Genomic DNA, 25,080 nt, shown 5'->3' on the forward strand with positions numbered 1-25,080 from the left:
GAATAGGCTAAACAGGTGGGGATTTTATAACATACTTGCCTCTTAATGTGTACCACTGTAGACTGACCATTCTTAACTCTCTCACTGTAGTGTTGTTATGTGGAGTATCATATTAACATAAAGTGACACAGAGACTTTCTTTCAACTACATGTTTGGCATGAGTAGTTTAATAGAATTCTTAATAGTATACAGAGCTATAGTTTGGCTTAGCGGCAGAGTACTTTCTCAGAATAATGGGATAATATCTCTCCTAATGCTAGTCTAAATACGAAATGATATGCGAGTGACTTGTAAGGTAAATCTTAATCAAAACTATAATGACATATCCTGCTTGGAGAGTTTAGACACTCATACACTACTTATGGAAGTATGTATTGGTACAACTTTGGAAAGTGGTAGGTGGTATTTACAAATTTTCACTGTACACAAACCAGTGCAATAGTAATTACACTTCTATGTTTATATGTGACAGCACCAAAGAATACATCTAATACCAGGGTTCTTAGTAGCAGCATTTGTTATAGCCCAAAGCAAGAAAGATATGAGAAAAATATAAATAGATCTATATCGTACGATACTAGAGAAAGGAATGAATGAACTGCGACTTCATATAACAACATGGATGACTATGCTGCAGATTGTTTTATTTATAAAAAGTGCAGGCTAAAAGTAGATTATGCCAGCACAGTCAGGTATATTTGGAATGTGAAACACTGGCTAAAGGATCTGGAAGGAGCTACTGTACTTCTATTTTAGCTTCTGATCTGCATGCTGGTTCCACGGTTAGGTCCATTTTGCAAACCGTAATCATGCCTCATACTTAGGAATTATGCACTTTTCCATATGTATGTTTTCTTCATTTAAAATAAATGCACACCATGAGAGAAGAAAGTAGAGACTACATGGAGAATTTAAAGCAAACCAAACATCTGCAAAGCAATCAAATCCATACTGTCAAGCAATCTAGTGAAATGGGGAGGAGGGAGTTACTATGCAAGAATGTGTAGATTTGTCTCCTATCACTCATTTGAGAAATAAGATTTAGCGTTTCTTGAGTGATGATAACAGGGCTTAAGAAGAGCTTGCTGTAAGGTAGATGAGATTTTAGGTAGGATTGGAGGTCTGCGTTAGAGGAGACCATGTGCCTGCACGGTATGAGACTAGGGCTGAGCCAAACCTAGCCAGTCTTTGTTTCTGAGACAAGGTCTTACTACATAGCCCTGGCTGACCTGGAACTCCAAGGCTGGAACTAACTATGATGTTCAGGCCTGCCTTCAGCTCACAGAGATTCCCCTACTTCTGCCTTCTGAGTGGGGAGATTAAAGGCATACACCACCAAGCCTACCCAAACCAAACGTTTGCAACAGATAAGCAGGGGTTCAGGAGCATGGAAGCTGCCATGGGGACGAAGGCTAACAGCACACTATGGGAGGTGACCAAAACACAGGCTAAAACGTTATCCTCAAAGCCCTTTCAGATATTAAAACAAACCGCTGTATAGAAGGCAGAGCTCATTTCTAGGAACTATTCCAAGTTTCTACAAGACAGTCTCCAGACTCACTAACCCTGCTCCCTTACATTACTCACCCCGAGCAGACTGTGTCTTTTATATTTAGACAAGGGGACGAGAATTGAGATCACTGGACGAAGAGAAAGTAGGTTAGCAGAATGGAGAGTGGTACCCTGTCCAGTTTCCTGTAAGTGAGCAGCAAAAAAAAAAAGCCCGGAGCTTATGACGTGATGACAGCTTTGACACTGGCGGGAGAGAAAGTCACTGCCAAAGGCCACAGTGTGGCTGCAGGTCTGCCAAGCTTGCCTTTGCTCTGTACAACTAGACCAGACTTTCCCTGATGTGTTGGCCTTCAGTTATTTCTGTTGGCTTATTAAAAAAGAAAAGAAAAGAAAAAAGGCAGCCATGTTTATGAGGGTGGCAAATGACAAAGCACGATCAATTATAAATGCTTTTTCGTGATCATTCTTTGTCGTAGGACCTGGGAAGGACCAAGCTGAAAGGCATGAAATGACAGTTAAAGTTAGTAAAGCTACATTCATAGTTTACCAAACACCAATGTAAGAGCTCCTTAAGCAGCATCATACTAAGTTGTGGTAAGAAGACTGCTAAAAGACACAATGGAATAATGATGATGACTGATGACGATGGTGATAAGTACTAAAATATTAATTATTTTCATATAGTTGTATCCTTGAGGTTATATAGGTTCTGAGTGACTGGCTTGTCAGGACTAAAACTAATGAGCTGATAGTAACATTTTTACTACTAACTCTAAATAGTGTTTACTAGCTCTTGTTTCGGTGTGGATATGCTTGTAAATGAGGGTTTTGCTTTTATTTGCATAGTGTATCATGGTTTTTCTGCTGCATAAACACTTTCATGAAAAAAGTATATACATATAATTTAAGAGGCCCAATCATCATTCTCAAGATGAAAATGTTGCCAGAGGGATTGCAACCCCCTAAGAACAACAACATAGGCTTTCCTGATCACCTAGTTCTCCCAGAGACTAGCCACCAACCAAGGAGTGTACCTGGAAAGATGGGTGGCTACAGATACATATGTAGCAGAGGGTGGCCTTGCCCAACAACAATGGGAGGGAGGCCCTTGGTCCCAGGGATGTTGGATGCCTCAGAGTAGGGGGATGCTGGAGCTGTGGGGCAGGAGAGGGTGGGTGGGTAGGGAAGCACCCTCATACAGACAAAAGGGCAGGGGGGAGGGCAGATGTGGGAAGGTGGGTTGGTGGAGGGGGTATCCAGGAAGTGGGATATCATTTGAGATGTAAACAAATGTAATGATGAATTAAAAAAAAGGAAAATGTTGCCAGACTCTTTTAACCTTGAGACTGTTACTTCAGACTGAATGGGGAGCAAATGGGGGCTGTCTTGTTGCTTTCCTTAGCATTTTCAATGTTTCTCCTTTTTCCTATTCCTCTAGAAACTGGGATAAAAGCAGTTCCTTTGACTAATTAACCCAAAGAGGTTTGACTAATAGAAAAAGATTACAGGCATAATTACTTAAATGATCATGTACATAGCACTTAATGATCATTATCATTTATTCTAATATTATTGCTAATAAATGGTAAAACTGTTTAAGCTAAATGCTGTCATTCCACACAAGTGCATCACGGCTAACAGTTAAAATTCCTACTTTATGTGGGGGTCGATGAGACCTTGTAGCTTTCCTTAATGCATGTCAATACTTGCTTCAATTTATAGACTTTTAAAAGGGAGACAATATTTAGTATTTATCCCTTATCTCCAGTATGTAACAAGTAGTCATGCTGCTATTCCTGCTAAACCACAGCCTGGCTAATACCAGCTCTATCCCTGGCTTTCATGAGATCAATTTGATATATGAAAAGTCACTTTGCTCTACAAAAGAGTCAATGAAGGTATAAGTAACACAAATGTTTCAAATGCTAATTTCACTGCATTCTTTTGCTTACTAGGATTCAGTGGCTACAGATTGTCATCAAGTTCTTATGCACCCTGCAAGGCTACTTCTACTCTAAAAGGCAAAGGCAGCAAAGTGGCACTTGAGTTTTTCCTTGACTCGTTTCTGTCATTATTTTCTCTCATATTAAGAGTGACAAGAGAAAACGAGCTCAGAAGTGTGCTGCCGAATCAATGACCAATGTTATCTACAGAATAAGCAAAAAGGTTGGAAGTAAGACAATTTTATATGCAAAAGCATTTTTTTTTTGGGTCTTGCACAAGACACACTACCATTATCTCATCCTTATCATCTGTATCGCTTCTTGGGAATGCACTGTGAAGAGCCATTTAGCTTTTAGATAACACACAGATAGTAATCTGAGGGCTAGAGCTGAAAGGAGGTCTTTAGGTTCTTATAGACTGCTTGGAAAGAGAAAACAAAGCAAACTACACAAGTGTCCATTAGGAAGAAGGGAGACAGGTACCCAATGAAGGGAGGTCTGGTTTTATCCCTGCCTCTCGTCCCCTTGAGACAAGGTCTCATGTAGCTGAAGATGGCCTTAGATTTCTGATCCTTTTCCCTCCTGATGATGGGGTTACAAATATGCTCCATCTTAACATGCTGTTAGGGATGGAACCCAAAGGCTTCTTGCTTAGCAGGCAAGCACTCTACCAACAGCTAAACCCCAGCCTCCTAGCTATACATCCAAAGGGATAAACTTCGCTCACATAGCAAAAGGAAACGAGATTCCTCACAACCTGGGTCTTTCCATAGTGAACCAAGAGGGAAAAGCATGAACAATCTCCTTGGGAACATCCATCATCCCTTGCTATGTCACGAGGTCTACTCTTTCCATTGTTAGATACTATTGTTTCAAGTTAAAAGCAGCCTCATATACTTTATTTTTTGTTTTTCCTTGTGTCATTATTGTGATTCCCATGGGAGAAGGTTGAGTTTATTACTCTGTTTAAAAAGACAAGTTTTATACCCTTTCTCTTTGTGTGTGTGTTGTGTGTTCATGTGTGTGGATTATGCACAAGTATACATAGAGATGGAAGCTGGAGGTTGCTTTCAAGCATCTTTCTCTAAAAGCCATCTTTATTTTTGAGACAGTGTCTCACTGAACTTTGAAGCGCACTGACTATGCTAGGCTGCCTGGCCAACAGATTCAGGAATCCACTTGTTTCTACACTCTTCCCTTACCGTCAACTCCCAGTATTAGGAATAGAGGCTCGAGCCACTGCCTAGCCTTCTAATATGGTACTCAAGATTTGAATACAGGTCTTGATGCTTTTGCTCCAAATCACCCAACCTGCAATGTTTTAATTGGCAGGTATATATATTTTCTACCAAAAAGTTCATACCTACTTCATATATTTAAACAAGGTGCAGGAAATACTTATAGTCAAGAGAATTAGTTTTAATCTTATTAGTATACTGCTCAGCATACCACTACAACTATGTTACGAATTCACATTGTCTTCTGCTAAGTGCATTGGGAGAAAGACGAAGTGTGAAGAAGAGAACCCAGTATATTCAGCCATGGTGCTCCACTGTATGCTCAATCTTTTTATTTCCCAGACAGCTTACAGCGCACATAGCATTTGAATTTTGGGAGAGCTTGGGAAAAGTAAACTTAAAGGTTAAATCATATGCCAGGATCACTCCGTCATTTGGACCTGGATCACCCTCCGAGCTCCATGAGGAAGGGCTGGATCCACAGTGTGGCAGTGCTGGAAGAGGTAGATGTTTTGGGAGGTGAGGCCTACTGGTCTATTTTAAGTCTTCAGAGATATATTTTTAAAGGTGATTGTGAGGCCATCCTCTTTTCTCTTTTGTGTGTGCTAGAAACAATGTGATCTGTTTGCTTCTCCATGTATTCCCCCATGTTCTCAGCATATCCAACACATGCTAACCAACAGAGCATGGGCTGCGAGCTGAAAGAAACCTTTCCTTTATAAATGTATTACTTCAAGAGTTGCTACAGTAACAGAAAGTGGACTGAGATAATGGAATACACTAATTGAGATTTCAAATCACCAACTATTTGACTCAGCCTCAAGCCTGATTTCCTGCTGATTCACAGCATCAGGATTGTCCTGCCATACCTCCCAAGATTCCCATAAAGCACCTCCAACTCTACTTAGATTTTTAAAGTACCTACTATGTATATATCAGTTATCATTCAACAGTGTTTACATTTATACTAACAGCAATCTTGAGTTTTCTGTATCTGTGGCTGATATTTAATGAATAAAAATAGCCTGGCGGTGGTGGCGCACGCCTTTGATCCCAGCACTTGGGAGGCAGAGGCAGGTGGATTTCTGAGTTCGAGGCCAGTCTGGTCTACAGAGTGAGTTCCAGGACAGCCAGAGATACACGGAGAAACCCTGTCTCGAAAAACAAAACAAACAAACAAAAATAAAGTGAAGCAAAATAAAAGGTGTCCCACAAACACTTTAGCAGTCAGTGGCATTTTCTCTAAGAACAGCTCAGATAATGGTGTTGGTACGTGCCTGGAGGAAATGCAGCTACATTCAGGTACCTACTAGGCCGCTCTAATGCCATCCACAGATATGGCAAAGCAATGCCCAAAGCCCACATTCATGTGTGAGGTTCCCTAAATGACCTTGGCTTAAACAAAAATTGCTCTCTAAAGCTGTAATGACTCTCTGGGCTCGTTCGCTAAATGGTCTCCACCTGCTCACTGCCTACCAGAGATTTGTATCATGGATGGAGTTTGTCAGAACCTGGACGCCCTTGATTGCAGGGTCTGAGAAAGAACTTGGCTACTTTTCTCCTCAGTCTCCACACAGGAGTCTTGCTACACCAACAATCTTCTTTTCCCACTGGACCAAAAGTGCAAAAACTATTTTCTATCTTTCTGAGTGATTTCCTATCAGGTTCCCTAGAGGGTATCACCATCCTCCACTGCCCTTTCCTCCCACACTTCCTGGAAGAGATTTTATATCCTAGTTTTCAGAGGAAATCAATATATGTGAGACCTTTGAACTCTCCTCTTCAAACACCTCCCTCCGAGCCTAGTGCAGCATCCCTCCTTTGTGCTGTCCAAGTCCTATCAGCCCTGGTGGCGAGCTCTGGCCACTTCACTCAGGCGTTTCTCTCTCACTCCTGAATCTCAACCTCTTATCTTCATAGCATGTTTCCTTCTCACTACAAAGGCAGCATAATGAAGGCAGTGCTCTCTGCTGCACGGAGGGAAGGAAACGTAACTCTCATACCCCTCTAATCCTAACTACTAGCCTTTACCCTACCTATTTCACTCATGTAAGTCCAAAGCAGTGTATCTGCATTCCTCTCCCAATCATGTACACCGCCTGCTCCTAGTTCCACTGTCTGAGCAACATGCCGTGTGCCCTACTATGTATGCAGTCTGCCTAGTGTTCATCCCATCTTGCTGATCTGACTGACCTTTCTGGCTTTGGTAACTACTCGTTCTCTTGGCATCGATGAACAGGACTGATAACTTCTGAGGAGATTACTCTTTCTTAGCTCCTCCATACCTGTTACATCTAAGTGGCATTGAGCCGCACATACCTTCCTGCCCCTGGGATGAGACAAAGTGATCCTAATACCAATACAGTCACCTCTGACCTCAGCCAGCCAGCCTGCTCTACAGTCCCCCTCTTCTAACGCGGCTCGTTTATCATATAAAACTGACAACTGTAGATCTGCCGGATACTTGATAAATGTTTCACATTTTTTTTACATCAATGAATATTTAGTTCTAAAATAGCAAATCACTGTATCAGAAACCACTTCCTATACATCCTACATAAAAAATGATCACACCAGTAAATCGCTATGTAGGTGTTTCTTGTGGTTAGGATATGGACATTTTGAAATCATCTGTAATCATTCCCATGAAAACCTCATAAGATGGGTCTATTTATATTCTCTTGTATGTGGGGTCATGAGCCTGTCACTGCGAGCCCCTTCCAGCTATAAAACACCTACCTCATGTGCATGTGCTCTTGAGGGACGTTTGAGTAGAAAGGAAGTGGATAGTTGAGTAGGTGGGGTAGAAGCTGCCTGTGGGTGCTCTCCCATAAGGAACCCAATAAACTCACTCATTCACCCAGGTGGATGTGGATGGAAGTTCCTTTGGTCTGTTAGGGCTCTGTCTGTTTATCAGGAAGACATTTCCCCATATTTTCCCAGGAAAAGTAATGTAATAGTAATCAAACAAAATTAGATTGTTTTGTTATTTTGTGAGAAATTTGGTAAAAAAAATGTACATACAGAAAAAAAAATCCAAACTTAACAGTTAAATGAAAGTAGGGTAGTAGGGTTCAGAGTTTCTAACACCTGTTCATAGACTCTGTAGAAGCCACATTTTGAACCTCTATCACAAGAAAAAGGAGAGATGCAGACAGGGCCATTAAAAAAAAAAAGATTATCATAATCACAGCCCACTATGGAACACAAACAGAAGAGACATGTTAATCATGACAACAATTTCAGGGAAGTCCAAGGACATTATTTTCCTTATACAATAGTAGCTCATTTTCTTTTCACTCAATTTAGTCCCGGCTTTAGCATACATTTGTGAGTGCTCATTACTGGAGACACATTTGCTGCTTCCTGCATAAATGGTCTTTGAAAACAATTTGAAATCTTCACTACTTGAAAGTTTTCTAGGCTGCTCAAGCTTAAGAGTCTGCCTGATAATGACTATGACAAAAGGTTGTCCTGCCCTGACTATAAAATTAGAAAAGAAAAGCCTTTGCTGTCTATCCACAGGGCATCCTTACCTCGGCAGGAACCCTGCTGGTGTGATTCTTCTTCTTTTGCTTGACTACATAGTAAATACAAGAGACTGATATTTGAATAAAATATGAAAAGCACCCAAATTGATTCATGTTCCTGGCCAAAGGAAGAACAACTCCCCTTAAAATATCTAATTTTTGACAGTTACAAGTAACATTTAATTCTACCTGAAAGCCCACACATAAAGGTGTCAAAAACAATTAGTACTTTAATAGTGTCCTTCTTAGGTTATTAGGCAGGCACAAGTTCATCAGCAAGAGAACAAAAAGTCTCCTTAAGTCAATAAGCCAATAACAGAACACACAAGAGAAAACATACTATTTTAAAACATTGTTCCTTATGTGCTTTCTATAGAGAATAGGATACATTTGAAAGAACTAGAAATGGCTGTTGTCAACATTTACTACTGTGATAAGATCTTTTGACAAGAACTGTTTTTCTGTTGTGCTCCTTGCTTTTAGCTTGTTATGTCAAGTTTGGTTGAGATCCCTGGGAGGCCTGCTCTTTTCTGAAGGGAAATGGAGGAACAACAGTAAATCTAGAAGGGTTGCGACTGAGAGGAGAGGAGGGAGGGAAAACTGTGGTGGTGGTAATGTAATACCTGGGAGAGAGAGGCGGGGGAGAAGAAGAGGGAAGAAGAGGGGGGAAGAGAGTGAAAGGGGGGAAAAAGAAAGGGAAGGAGAGAGAGAGGAAGAGGAAGAAGAGGGAAAGAGAGGGAGAGGGAGCAGGAGAGGGAGAGGGAGGAATAAAAAAATAAAAGCAAGCCTTGAGATAATGTCCCAAATTACCCTGTAAGCCTCATCTGCCCAGTCAGGTAATGTCCTAGAATTCTAGGAGCTGTACTTCTTGGAAAATAATAAAGTCTCATGGGAAAGTACAGTAGACTTTCTAGTATGGTAGACTTATCTTAATAAACTCCTAAAATATGTGGCTCCAGGATATTCCAGCTGGGAAATTCCAGGGAACAGTCCTGACCAAAGTCCACCTCTTAGTATTTAATATTTAATAAAACTTGCTTTAATATGGCCCAAAATGGTGGAATTTGTTTTTCTCTGCTGACTCTCAGGATTCACAGTAGCCAGCACTTAAGTAGACACCCAGAAGAACTTTACAATTTTGTAATTTACCCCAGGCCATGTTCTTACAGCCCCTTAGGGAAAAAGAAGCAAGAGAAATGAGGGGATCCAAGACCATATGGATTGGGGTTAGGAGTGGCTACAGATGCAAGTTTTTGGTGCTTAGACACAAGACTTATATGTCTTCCTTAGAATTAGTTTGCAAAGAAGATGCTAATTCAAAGATATTTAGCTGGCTCCATATTTAATTCTGACTCCAAATCTTGAAGAGTGGCGGAGCAGCTGTGCCTAGAGGCAATACAATCTTATTTCTATAAAAATCTCTCAAAGCTCCATATATAAGTGGGAGTGTAAAAATAGATAATCAAATCCAAATTAAGGCTATTAAGAACTGATTTACTGTAAAGATAATATAGCAAAATTTTGTTTAGGTTATGGATGTTCACTAAAAATGTGTAATACTTGTTTGCCTAAAATTTTGATTATGTTTTATCTTATTTTGTCACAGTTAAATAGTTTTATCATTAGGGTTTTTAATTGCATATAGTTTGTAAATCTTTTCTGATTACTCTATATCCATTTATCTTAGAAAAAAAACCCTACTGTACTCCTTAATGAGAAAAGACGCCATCTAAGGAAGACGCAATCAAACTGCAGGCAGATGCACCATGAGGGGATGACTCAACAATTCGTATTTATAGCCTGTGCTGGAAAAGGTTAATTGTGCACTTGGAAAGAAAACTACCCAAGGATAATAGGAGTTCCCATATGTGGAACAGCGCTATCCCAGTGAAAACTACCCAAGGATAACAGGAGTTCCCATATGTGGAACAGCGCTATCCCAGTGCTTTTTTGTACAACCCAGGCATGTACTGTAGCTTATAGAGAAGACAAATGGTTAAGAAAACAACAAAAAACAAGGACACTATGTCCTTACTACTCCTTAAACCTTCGTGTTGACATTTCGGACTGTGATAAAGTTCTCCAGACAGGAACTATTTGCCAGCTACCATGGGATCCTCCTCTGGTATGTTCTTTCTGTTGTTCTTTCTCTTGGTCATCCTCCACTGAGTCTACTTCTCAAATGTTCCTTTATTTGATCGAGAGATTCTCCATTAGACAATTCATTTGATTATACACCATCAGCTCTTCTCGCAGGGACTGTAGACAGCAATGTACCCTTCCCTCCAATCTCAGTGGCACCTCACCCTCTCCTGCCCGGCAGCGGTTAACATGGTTGCTGAAAGTGCCTCCTGAATTTTCCCATTTGATTTTACTTGCCCCTTCAGGTATATGCTTATTACTCAAATATCAAATTGGTCCAAACTCCTTTGCCTAGCAACAGACTCTCATGTAATTCTTTTCTATGTGAGCCTTTACTTTCACCAAAGCAGATGACTCATGAACCTCTAATTGAGACTGTCAGATTTTCATAAAAAATGTTTTCAAATTTTTATTACTTTTAACTAAAAGAGTAACTAGATATTTTCTCTATGTTTGGAAAACACAAGTGGTCTCATATATTCTTTCCTTCGTTTAGTGTTATATAGTCTTGACTAATAGAAGAGCCCCTGGGTCTCTACGGAAAATCTAATGAAGCCTATATCTCACCTTCCACACCTGACCCTTTTAAGTACAGACCAGTGGTTATCCTTCTGATAACAAGTAACATTTAAGGGAGGAGATGAGAAGAGGTTAATTGTACTCACAGGAGAGTACTAGCACTTGGCCTATTAAATTCCACTTATGTAGGTGGCATTCAGAGACTTGATTATGCTTCTAAATAAGCATTAATTGTTCCTTTCAAACCTAAACATAACCATGTCTGTTCACTCAACATGTTCTTTCTTAACATCCCTGCTCTGATCATCAATTCAGCTAAGTACTGGGCTATAGCAGAGAACAACACAGGCATCCTGCTTGATGGCTCTGTCTCTTCTCTAAGGAACCCATGAAAAACATGGAGGACAGATACTGAAAGGAACACTGTCAGAACAGGGTTGTCATCCTACACTGGATGGAAACAGAAATCACAGGTCAACCAGGTTCTAAGGGGGTCAGAAAGGCCCTGCTGAGAAGGCACAGTGCTACTGCTAGAGAGTCATCTCTGCTCATTTCGGTTTACACGTTCAAACCTTGCCTGGAATGCTAAGGCCAAGTCTGGGTTAGTCTTTTAGAATTCTGATCTTGTCAAATTTTGCATATTACATGTATCATAGCATTTAGCAAATATTAGAAATTATTACTGGTCTGTCTCCAAATGAAATAGTATATTCAGGTAGAGTGTGTTGGATTTTATTTTTAAGATAAGAGTTTCACTGTATAAACCAAGGTGCCTTGACCTTGAACTTGCAACACACCTCTCAGACTGGGTTTAAATTTGCATACTGTCTTAGCCTCCTGAATGTTTAGGCTGGTTAGTTTTTATATTCAAATCCATATAAGCTAAAGTTATCTGGGGCCATGGAAAGAGGCTGAAGCTTGGTACCATAGGGCAGGGTTAGAGTCCCTAAGGGAACTCAAAAGAGGGTATTCAAGAAGGTGCAGCCTCAACTGCAATGGAGAACACAATAACAGAGATAGCGGGGCTGTGGACAGTGGCAGGTGTTGAGTGGAGCTGGCCTGAACATTCAAATACAATAAGCTATATGTTTTGCAGATAGGAGAGCCAGGAAAGTGGAGCTGCCCAAGCCCTTGGAGTCCAGAAGATTATAAGCAAATTCCATATGTTGGACACAGGGGTTTTTACAGTTAGATTTTGATTTTGTTTGGTATCAGTATAACTGTGCTCTGTTGTTTGTTTGTTTTTGTTATTGTTGTTGTTTTTAAATATAAAGAATATAAGAGTTTTATTTTTATAGGATCTCACTGTTGAGATTTTGCACTTTTTTTTCTGTAAGCCTATTTTGACATGTCATTGTTTTTTTTATTGGATATTTTATTTACTTACATTTCAGATGTCATCCCCTTTCCCCTCCCTAGATCCCCCTATGCCATCCCCCCTCTCCTCATGTTTGCTTCTATACCATTTGAATTACATGCACGTATTCAGGTCAGTTCTAGGTTGAGGGACTAGCAATACAATAGATGCAAATAGTCAAGGAACAAGTAAAACAATAAACACAAATAGTCAAAGAACAAGCAAGGCATTAAAACCAATTATGTGAACACTCTTGTGATCACTGTTTCTAAGGGCTTATCAGGATGACTAAAATATCTGAGCCAACTTCCCTGTCCTAGCCCAAGATCATTTTCATGTCTGAAGCTACTTCCTTGTTCTAGCTTAAAATTTAGATTCCTGCCTGAAATTACTTCTTTGTTCTGGTCTAAAATTTAGACTCCTATCTAAAATTACTTCTTTGTTCTAGCCTAATGTAGGAGAAGAGGGGATGGGATAAGCAGTTTTGGTGGGATGGAGAAAGGAAGGGGATAACATTTGAAAGGTAAATAAATAAAATATTCAATTAAAAAAAAAACAGATTATGGAACTGGCAATTGTAGTTGAGCAACTGAGACATTTTGTCAACAATTTATTGCGGGGATTCCTTATAATTCTCAAGGACAAGGTATTGTGGAAGGGGCCCATGGAACTTTAAAACAATGTCATCATAAGATAAAAAAGGGGGAGTTATATCCCCATACACCACAAATTTATTTAAATCATGCTCCTTTTATTTTAAGTTAAAAATTTGGATGCCAAGGAACTTTCTGCTGAGTGTCTATGACACCTTACAACTAGGCAGACTCATGCCTAGATGAAAAGGAAGAATCCACTTACTGGCATATGGCATGATCCCAACCAGATATCTAATATGGGGAAGAGGGAATGTTTGTGTTTTCTCTGCAGGATGCTGAAGGAGCATGGTGGCTGCCAGAATGATTGGTGAGACATACTGTTGCTGAGACAAAGAATAATGCTTACCTGTGAACTTGCTGAGTGCCCTGACAATGGTGACTAGGGAGCTGTACTGGACATAGGTTCCTGACCCACCTTTGCTTCCCTATATGCCAGATGGGACAAGCTGCCTTGCCTTAGATTTTTAGACCTTGTGAGACAGAGAATTAAAAAGAGTAGTTATAATGACTCTTGTATCTTTCTTAAAGGCTAACAGTTATTTGGATTGAATCATGTACTGGTCTAGAAATCAATCCAACATTGGAAATAACAGTCTACACTTGGAAGTCTGGTTCTGGACACTTTCAGAGATATATTTGGAAGTTAGCTGCAGCTCTCTATGATGTTATGATACCAAGAGATTTTGCACTTTTAAAGAGACCAAATATTTGGAAAAGAATGAATTAAAATGTTTATATATTTTAAATGGCTAACTGACTTTTAAAGTTATACCTGACTTTTATATTGCAATATCAACAAGCATTCATGAGGATAAACAAGAAAGGAAATGTTATGGCTTAATATTGATATATTAGTCAAATGCTGATCAGAGGTAAATTGTATTGGTTAGCTTTTTTGCCATCTTAACATAAGCTGGAATCATCTTGAAAAAAATGAACCTTAAATGAGGGAATGCTTTCATATGATTGGCCAGTGGGCATGCTTGTGGAATCCAAGCCACTATGGGTGTTGCCTCCCATGGGCAGCTGATTCTGAGTTCTATAAGAAAGCAGGCTGAGTAAGCCATGGAGAGCAAGCCAACAAGCACATTTCCTCCATAATTACTACTTCAGTTCCTGACTCCAGGCGCTTGCCTTTACTTCCTGCCTTATTTCCACTTGTAATCGACTGTAAGCTATAACAAGATATAAACCCTTTCCTTCCCAAGTTGCTTTTGGTCATGGTGTTTATTATAGCAATAGAAAGCAAGTTGAGATACTGCTAGAATTAATGGTGTATACCTGTACTTCTATGCCAACGTTTAAGTATCAGTCTTCTAGCACGCAAGAGTTTCTCTCTACCATTTCAATGACTTGCACATATAAAGCAAGTGCTCTGTATCACTAAGCTACAGCCCTGGCCCTAATGTATCTATGCAAAGTGCCTAGGGAGGAATCATTATACTTGTTAAATAAATATAGTGGATTATCAAGAATAAATAATTCAATTTCTGCCTAGAATAGCAAAGCCAAAGTGAAAGAAATACACAGTAAAAGATGTCACTCAAATATTTTTGGTAGAGGTCTATACAGGATAAGAGACAGATACCTGTCTATATAAGATTCCACTGCTTCTGATGGCTACTGGAGACAGAGTGCCTTATATCAGAGTGTCAAATGTATACGACATTTGACAGTGCGGTGGTCCAGGGGATATTTGTTTAGTTTTGTTTTTTAATTCTGAAATAAGAGAAGCTGTATTCATATAAAGGTAAATATTCAAGGTTTGGAACTATAGCTGTAGTTTTAAAATGACATTAACAATATATGGCTAATAAAAGACATGACAAAAGTTGAAAATATCAACTAACAAAATTAAATCAGTGGTTTGATACATGTGCATATGTATTCTTCAGAGTTCTGTAGAGTAACAGAACTTGTAGAATGAATGAATCATATCCCCTTCCCCTTTCTGTCTTCGTACCTCAAGATCTGGATTAGAAGTGGACCTTCCGGTGGAAGTTTGGGGGTCACTTAAGTATACTATCATATCATCTGCAAATAGTGATATTTTGACTTCTTCCTTTCCTATTTGTATCCCTTTGACTTCTTTTTGTTGTCTAATTGCTCTGGCTAGGACTTCCAGTACTATATTGAATAGGTAGGGGGAGAGTAGGCAGCCTTGTCTAGTCCCTGAACTTAGCGGGATTGCTTCAGGTTTCTCTCCATTTAGCTTGATGTTGGCTACTGGTTTGCTGTAAATTGCTTTTACTATGTTTAGGTAGGGGCCTTGAATTCCTGATCTTTCCAAGACTTTTATCATGAAGGGATGTTGAATTTTGTCAAATGCTTTCTCAGCATCTAGTGAGATGATCATGTGGTTTTTTTCTTTGAGTTTGTTTATATAGTGGATTACATTGATGGATTTCTGAATATTGAACCATCCCTGCATTCCTGGGATAAAACCTACTTGATCATGATGGATGATTGCTTTGATGTGTTCTTGGATTCGGTTTGCTAGAATTTTATTGAGTACTTTTGCCTGATAAACAACTTCAGCAAAGTGGCTGGTTATAAAATCAACTCAAACAAATCAGTAGCCTTCCTCTACATGAAAGATAAACAGACTGAAAAAGAAATTAGGGAAATGACACCCTTCACAATAGTTGCAAAAAATATAAAATACCTTGGTGTGAATCAAACCAAGCATGTGAAAGACCTGTATGACAAGAACTTCAAGTCCCTGAAGAAAGAAATCGAAGAAGATCTCAGAAGATGGAAAGATCTCCCATGCTCATGGATTGGCAGGATTAAGATAATAAAAATGGCCATCTTGCCAAAAGCAATCTACAGATTCAATGCAATTCCCATTAAAATCCCAACTCAATTCTTCATAGAGTTTGAAAAGGAAATTCTCAAATTCATATGTAATAACAAAAAACCCAGGATAGCGAAAACAATTCTCAACAATAAAAGAACTTCTGAAGGAATCACCATCCCTGACCTCAAGCTGTACTACAGAGCAATAGTGATAAAAACTACCTGTTATTGGTACAGAGACAGGCAGGAAGATCAATGGAATAGAATTGAAGACCCAGAAATGAACCCACACTCGTATGGTCACTTGATCTTTGACAAAGGAGCTAAAACTGTCCAGTGGAAAAAGGACAGCATTTTCAATAAATGGTGCTGGTTCAACTGGAGGACAACATGTAGAAGAATGAAAATTGATCCATTCTTATCTCCTTGTACAAAGCTCAAGTCTAAGTGGATAAAGGACCTCCACATAAAACCAGATACACTGAAACTAATAGAAGAGAAGGTGGGGAAGAGCCTCAAATACTTGGGCACGGGGGAAAAGTTCCTGAACAGAACACCAATGGCATATGCTCTAAGATCAAGAATTGACAAATGGGACTTCATAAAATTGCAAAGCTTCTGTAAGGCAAAGGACACTGTCAATAGGACAAAACGACAACCAACAAATTGGGAAAAGATCTTTACCAATCCTTCATCTGATAGAGGGCTAATATCCAATATATACAAAGAACTCAAGAAATTAGACTCCAGACAACCAAATAACCCTATTAAAAAATGGGGTATAGAGCTTAACAAAGAATTTTCAACTGAGGAAACTCGAATGGCCGAGAAGCACATAAAGAAATGTTCAGTATCCTTAGTTGTCAGGGAAATGCAAATCAAAACAACCCTGAGATTCCATCTCACACCAGTCAGAATGGCTAAGATTAAAAACTCAGGTGAGAGTAGATGCTGGCGAGGGTGTGGAGAAAGAGGAACACTCCTCCATTGTTGGTGGGACTGCAAGATGGTGCAACCACTTTGGAAATCAGTCTGGCGGTTCCTCAGAAAATTGGACATAGCATTACCTGAGGATCCAGCTATACCACTCCTAGGCATATACCCAGAAGATGCTCGAACATATAACAAGGACATATGCTCAACTATGTTCATAGCAGCTTTATTTATCATAGCCAGGAGCTGGAAAGAACCCAGATGTCCTTCAACTGAGGAATGGATTCAAAAAATGTGGTATATTTACACAATGGAGTATTACTCAGCTATTAAAAACAATGAATTCGAGAGTTTCCTAGGTAAATGGATGGAACTAGAAATTATCATCCTGAGTGAAGTAAGCCAATCACAAAAGAACACACATGGTATTCACTCACTGATTATTGGATATTAGCCCAGAACCTTGAAATGCCCAAGATGCAACTCACAGGCCACATGAAGCTCATAAAGAAGGGAGACCAAGTGGGGGTGATTCGGTCCTTCTTAGAAGGAGCAACAGAATACTCAAGGGAGCAAATATGGAGACAAAGTGAGGGACAGAAACTAAAGGAGGGGCCATCACCAAAGGTAGATGCTGATGTGGAAGTCAGGAAGTGCATGCTGATAAGAGCCTGATATGGATGTCTCCTCAGAGGTCTTCAAGAGTCTGACATATTCAGAGGCAGATGCTCACAACCAGCCATTGTACTCATCATGGGGTTCTCAATGGAGGAGTTAGAGTGAAGACTGAAGGAGCTGAAAGGGTTTGCAGCACCATGAGGAGAGCAACAATACCAACAACCACAGCTCCCAGGGTCTAAGCCACCAGCCTCGGAGCACTTAGGGAGGGATCCAGGGCTTCAGCTGAATACTTAAGAATGGAGGGCCTTGCTGGGCATAGGTGGAAGAAGAGATCCTTGACCTCAAGAAGGCTGGACGCCCCAGGGGGTGGGAATTTTGAGGGTGGGGAGGTGGGAGTGGGGGTGTAGGTAGGGGTTACATCCACAGAGAAGAAGGACGAGGGGTGAGGGGATAGGGGGTTCCTGGGTGGGTGGGGGATTGGGTAAGGGGACAACATATGAAATGTAAATAAAACAGCCAATAAAAAAATTAAAAAAAAAAAAGAACTGGACCTTCCTTCTTCAAATTAAGCAAGCATTCTTATTAAGAGTGCTCTCCATTTTTGAGTTTCAGTTCCAGATGTAGTCAAGGACACAACCAAGAATAGTCACCACAAGTCTACCCCTAGTCAACCTGACACACATTCGTATCTTGTTATGTATGTTGTGATTAATTTCCAAATAAAAAAACAAGCAGGCTATAATAATGCTACACAGGATATAACTATCCCATATACAATTGTATTCTAACTATATACTTAATCTAAGCTAAAATTACATCTAACATTATATAAACATCCCTTATAGAACCTCAAAAATTATAAATTTACAATAGGTGGCAATGTCCAATGGACATTCTTTAATTTCTCAAACTTAAATATAACCAAATGATATTCTATTGCTATTCCATCACATGATAAAAAGAAAGAAAGAAAACACAAATATCTGTACAAACTCATACTTAAAAAAAATGAGAGAGAACTCATGCCCATTATGAGCCTCTTTTCTGCAACTGGTCACAAGGCCTTAGCTGGTATTTATATCTATCTTCCTCTTCTATCTATCCTGCATTTCCTCCACCCTCAGGAAGCAGCTCAGCAGGTCTTGGCCCATGCTTTCAATCCTGATGGGTCTGTACCCTTTATCATCCTGCTTGGATTAGACCATTGTACTTTTCCATTGACTTTAATCACAGGACATGATAGCACCAAGAGATGCCCTAAAGGATTTCCTGCACTCCAGAAATAATCTCTTTTACCTCCATTGTGGAGAAGCAATCCAATTTCCACATGGTACTCTAGATCAATCACCACTCTTAACACTGTTATTCTTTTTTTAGCCTGTTGCTTTAGGGGTATTAGGAGCCCAAAAAGGCCAGGGAGAAGTCTGAGTTTCCAATTCAATGGAATGTTTGTTGTGGGTCCTGGAAGGAATGTGCCTGACTCTGGAACCAACATTTCTAGGCCAGTAGACTTAAGGTCAAGGGAACAGGAAGCAAAAATTTTCCTAGTAGGCCACTAAGGGTAATAATGAGTGGAACTATTCCCCTTTCTACATGATTATTAAACTCCTCAGCTGAAACATCCTTTGATTAACATTTACATGGGATACAAGTGTCTTCACACCCTTCACCCATCTGGAGACATCTATAAACATACTTCTTCCCCAGATGTCTTTCTTACCAATTTATCCATCAGCAAATCTATTCCATTCCTTCACTGACATTAGAGCCTATTTCTTCAGGATTCCAGTGTAGAGTAAAAACCATCTGAGACATCTAGTCTCATGGAATGAGCAACTACTGGATTCTTGAACTTTCTGTTCACAGCTAGTCATTGCTGGACTAGCTGGACACAGCCTATAAGTCATTCTAATAACATCTTTCCCTCTTTATGGAGATTCATCCTATAAGTTCTGATACTATAGAGAACCCTGACTAATAATATCATATAAAGATACATCTATAAGGTTTAGAACTATAGCTACGGTTTTTTAAAAGACATTAATAATACATGGCCAATAAAAGACATAATGACAAAAGTTTAAAATACGAGCTAATAAGATTAAATTTGTGGCTTGTTACATATTTATACAAAGTACATGCTTATATGTATGTATATATGCTTTTATATATACATATATATATGTATATCTATGATATTTCTAAATAGCATCTGCTTGTTAAAACTAATATAGATGTTACTATGGTGGCTTTATTAAAAGAAATAAAAATTGGCCATCATTCCAGAAGGATGACTGCAGCCTAGCAAAATAGTGCTATCTCAGTGGTTAGATCTGGGAACAAGAGGTAAAGCAAACCAGAGGCTGCAGAACCTCCCAGAGGCTTCATCTCAACAGCTTCACATTATCCCACAAGAAAAAACAGAAGCATGAAGATGTCAGCTCCTCCACTGGTAGGGAATCAGACACTGGTCATATGGCTCTTTTCATGGTGGTATGGAAAACCAATTATGAACTTGGACTTTGACTTTTCTCTATGAGAAAAAACTCAATTTGGCAGAATATTTTCAAGGAGGATGCTAGACGGTTTCCAGCTTTGATCACTTACAATAATGACACCGAAACAAGAGTGCTGAGAAGAAAACAGAATGCACAAAATGTACTCTGTAGCCAGTGATTCAGCCAGTGTTTATTCTATAGTACTTACTCAGAATGCAAACAGGCTACAAAGCTTAAAATAATTACAAAAATAAGTTAAGAAATAAACATCAACAAATATAGCTACATAACTTGTAAATATCTGGCAATAGTGTAAAGCACATAAAAATTAAAATTGGGCTCAATGTTATACTGCAATCACAGATCAACTGTAACGATAATAATTTTATTGAAAAAAATAACGCCTTTTACAAAGCATTCAAGTAACTCTAAAAACAATTATCTTATTCTAAAAATTGTCATGACCCTTTAGAAGTGAGGAGATTTTTAAGTATACCTGGACTTTTCAGTACATAGCCTAAAATGTTTTGATTATATACATTATACTTAAAGGTAAGGCTGTTCCTTTGAATTCATTTCTCTTTGTAAGAAATGTTTAGAGGAAATGATAAATGTCAATACGAAGTGCTAAATACAATTCGATTGACTAAATTAATATTAGAAGAAGAAATTTTTGATCATTATGGTGTATTTTGTTTGGCTGCTGTAAAATCTCCTAGCTTAATTGACACTATAGCCCAAGCATTAAGATAGCATTTTAGCATTGTAAGCAGCTTTCCTATAATGAACAGAAACAACACAGTTTATAAGCAATCACAGCTGAGTCATTATAGCCCAAATACTTATTAATAATAGTCAGAAGGAGTGGCTTCTCCAAGGCTGGTGAACAGAGTTCCTTTATGTAGCCTTTGCCTTCAAAGCATCTACAATATTTATTTTAATTAAGCTTAGGATGCTGTCATAGTAATATAATCATTGTGCTTAGTGATTTTTTTTAATGATTTTAGACAGAGGCTGCATTGTTACTACAGAAGGAGACATGCCACAAAGATCAAAATTTCTTTTTTCTAATATTAATGCAGTGATTCAACTCTCTTTAGTGATTTTATATTGATACTTACTGTTTCCTCTTCCCACTTCTGACCAGATTGAAACCCAAAGAACCAAACTTATTTTTAAGAATAATGTGTATAAGCATAAGACTTTTATTAGTCAAAAATGCTCAAATACCTCTATATAATTAAAGAAGTGTGGCAGTAATTAGGGAAGTTAATCACGGCCACAGGACTGTCGGGAGCTCTGTCCTCCCGAGATGTTTCAGCCTCTGTGGATTTCCATTTACTTCTCTGATAAACAAAATCGTCGCTAAAGTTCAGGTCCAGACTATTCTCTAGAATTTTATCTATAATTTTGTGCCATGGTGGAGTAAAATCAATCATAAGCTAAGGCTTCGGATTATTTATTACCCATAAATAATGTCACTTATTCCAATTCATTTTGCCACTAGTAGAACAGTAAAAGGCAAATCAATAGCTGAAGCATAATTTAAAACATTGAAAGATCTATTTAAAATTCTGTTACAGATTTCATCTTTATGGTCATTTCTTAAGCATTTACTAAGAATATTCTGACTATCCAGATACTCGGCCATCATGAAATTCCTGGATTTTCTTACTTCATTAACTATTCACATCACCTAGAAATGTGGTACATACACCTTCTCAGTCACACCTTACTATTCCTAGAAAAGAACTCGAAAATACTCCCCAAACCTGCAGATAAAATCTTTCAGGTAGTTTTTCTGTTAAATCCAGCCAACTTTGATAACAACCTCATCATGAATCAATGGGATTCACAAAGGATGAACTCGGTGTGATGAGAGACATAAGCAGAGTCTGAGAAGAGAGTACTTGACAGAACAGATACTGAATGAGTAAGAGCAGATACTTATAAGACAGACTCACAGACAGGGCAGATGACATTCATATGGGATCTTTTAAAAGATTCAACTCCTTGGTAAATGTTAGAGATGAAGATAAGTCACTTCAATTTTTTAGCAACTGTAGCATCATCCATTGTTAACAGTCCATGTAGTGCATCTGTATTTACAGTTTTTCCAAAGTGAGAGTTGAATTATTTGTAACAGCACTGACAAATAAGAAATGGAAAAATGAATACAGATCCCAATATTTCACATGTATCTTGATATATAGTGAATCCACTACTTTAAAGTAGTTACCATGAAACTGCATTGCTCTGAAGTGCCACAGTAGACAACTCTGATCAGAAATGTGCAAATGTAACTTCAAACAATATGACTATAACAAAACATTCACTTGTGACCTAATTAGAAAAACTGAAGAAACAACTTCAAGGAAATAAGGCAGTATGGAAAAGCAGAGCCCATGATGCCAGAGCAAAGACATACATCTATACATGTTTTACTCTCTTAGTTATACTGGAGCCTGAAAACGTCAATAGCAGCATAGTAAACATCCCAGAACAACAGGATAGAAGTAGGTAAGAATAACATGCAATTTATGAATAAAGTTTATTACCATGGTTACAAACTTTGAGAACAGGCCTCTGAGACGTTGGACTGAGACTCTGCCGAATATCTGTTTAAAAAAGAGAGAGAAATTTAATATAGAAGTACATTTGACTTGAGAAGAATATGATGTGATTTTTCCAAGCTTGGGTATTTTTAGTGATGATGCAATGTTTCCTCACCCTGAAACACTCAGAACAGTAATGCTTGGACTTTTACTTCATGTATAACTGTGGGACCCTAACCTCCACCAGGACAAGGTACATATGGTTCTCATGATGAGACTCATCACACTACTCAGGATTTTCTAGGTTCAATGCATGGATTTGATAATGCACTACTGATATCAGCCAACTGGAATGCATCTCTCTCTGACACCTGTCTCTGTAAGGGATTAAGCAAACTTGGAAAAGTTAGAAACAATTTTTGCCCACAGCACTGTTCTTGTGACAAATGACTTTAAAAGAATTAAGGAGAGAAACTGCTCTTCCCTAGAAAGCAACATGAAATAAGAAAAGAATTCACCTTTCAGCTTTGGTGTCCTTTTTCTTCTGTCGCGGAAGGCAGCCCCTGACTGCAAGGCCTCCAGCAGACTATCCATCACTCCTGTCTCATCACCCTCTGTGAAAAGAGATGCAGGGAATTCCATCAGCCCTCAGGGTTACCAAAGCAATGTCAAAGCACACATGCAAACGAGTGATGGCAAAGGCAGGGAGTAAAATGACAGAACACCAGAACTAGACCAGGAATTTCCAAACCCGAAAAGATCCAGCTCTGTACTAAATCAGTCATCTTTTAATTGGAGCCATCTCATCAGTGTGTGTGTGTCCTGTCCACAAAAGAGCCCAGAGTTTCCCAGACACAGAGTGGAGCACTGCTTATATAGACCAATGGCACAGTGAGCTTAGATGGAATGTACTTCCAGTGTCTGCAGTCATCAGAAATCGTATTTTCTCTCCTAAAAAATGAGTTTTTTTTTTTTTTAAAGCATAAGACTAGTTAGTTTCTAAAAGCTACCGGGTTTGTGGTACAGTGCCTCTATTATACAGAAGCTGGGTCTGCCAAAACTTACCACAGACATTTTTCATACAAGACTCTATGAATGAATATATTTCTAGTTACTCATACACACACACACACACACGCCCCTGATATAATTCTTCTGATAGATAAAATATATGTATTACCCTCTGACTTGAGGTGACACAGAATAATCACTACAAACTTTCACATAATTCATTAAAGTTATTTTACAATTAAGATGGTAAACCCAGAGATGCTTTCAAGATTTAAAGGATAGCACTACTCAAGGAACACTAAGGTCGCCTTTGTCCCTGCAAAGCAGATTATTTGCCAGCTTTCTCTATGAAACTGTATGCCTGCTGTAACAGCACATCTAAAAGAGAAGCTACTACTTTCCTAAGAACTTTGTTCACTTGTTTTGTTTTCTTCCCCTTTTGGAGAAACAATCTTTGTAAAGAGCACTATTGACATGTGACTGTGGCAGAGTACAAAACCACACTCCTTATAGTTTATAAACAGATGCATACATAGAAATATGTATCAGCTGCTTTGCCATCTGCTCCTGCTGCACATTTTTAGAAGAGAGCTAAACCTTGGAGGTGTGATCAAAAATGGTGGGTGAGAATCCGAGTATTTAGAGGTTGTCAATTTACGCATACATTTAATTTTGAAGCATTTCAATGTTTACTGTAAAGTACATTAAATATTTTAGACAATTTAATAAATAACTACCTATCTAATCTTTAAAGCTTACACTCAAATTTAAGTATATTTTTCCTAAACATAAGTTCATGTAATATTAAACATTTAAGGTAGTTATTAGTAAAAGTAAACATTCAAATAAATAAAAGAATTTTCTTTCTTTTTTAAATTTAGTATTATGTTTGCTTGCAAATAGAAAGCAGGGAAGAGAAAAATAGAGAATTGGTTTAGGGGAAAGGACAATGAGCTGACAGCTAAATACAAAAGTGCTGGTGTTGCTCCTGGATTGTAAATCAATTATAACTGACTGAGTACGGCTGGTCCTAGATGATTACACTGTATGAAAGCTAAGTTATTGCTGGGTGTTGACTGCTTTACAGCCAGAAAGGCTGATCCTACCGGTCCCTAGAGCCAGACACTGGCAGTTTAGGCTCATGAGGTGCCTTACACTGCTGCAGTCTCCGTTTTCATGGCTTTGAACATGCAGCTCTCTATAATGAATGTCTTTCCCACTTTTTTTCCCAAGCTAGCTCCTACCACTACTTCAAGAGAGAAACTGAGAGCATCTGAGACCATGCCATGCCCCATGTGTGCTGGCTCAGTGCATATGGCACATATGACAGCACGTCCTTTTGAAAGTGATGCTGTGTCCTAGACTGTACTATTTATGAGACAAGTAGCTCCTGGAAGACAGGGATAGCTGAGGAAAAGCTCATTCTGTTCCTCTACCCCCCATCTCCCAGGCAGGGTTTACTCTGTGCAGTCCTGGCTGTCCTGGAACTCACAGAACTGTGCCTGTTCTGCTTTCACAGTCCTGGGATTAAAGGCATGTGGCACTGCGGCCTGGGTTCATTTATTTTTTATAGGTAGCAAAATCCAATTATTTCATAGAAACAAGTTGTCTAGTCCATTATATTTACTTATGTTCCTGGTTAGGGACATAATCACGTCTCATATCGTTGATAAAGAATCTCTGATTTGAACTTTAGATAGACTCTTGGGCATGTCGACTCTATTCATGTTAAATAGAACTAATATATAATATGATCAGATATAAG

General features: G+C 38.9%; 1 protein-coding gene across 1 annotated transcript in view; it reads right to left on the reverse strand.

Annotated features, from left to right (window-relative positions):
• Diaph3 (diaphanous related formin 3) overlaps positions 1-25,080 on the reverse strand; it is a 449,417-nt gene that overhangs the window by 88,083 nt on the left and 336,254 nt on the right. The window contains exons 26-27 of the mRNA XM_028758331.1: positions 22,823-22,918; positions 22,308-22,367 (exon numbers count right to left, since the gene is read on the reverse strand). Coding sequence (XP_028614164.1) covers positions 22,308-22,367; positions 22,823-22,918 — 156 coding nt within the window. The remainder of the gene's footprint in view (positions 1-22,307; positions 22,368-22,822; positions 22,919-25,080) is intronic.

Source organism: Grammomys surdaster, unplaced genomic scaffold (genome assembly GCF_004785775.1).
Source record: "Grammomys surdaster isolate TR1022 unplaced genomic scaffold, NIH_TR_1.0 126189, whole genome shotgun sequence".
NCBI lineage: Eukaryota > Metazoa > Chordata > Mammalia > Rodentia > Muridae > Grammomys > Grammomys surdaster.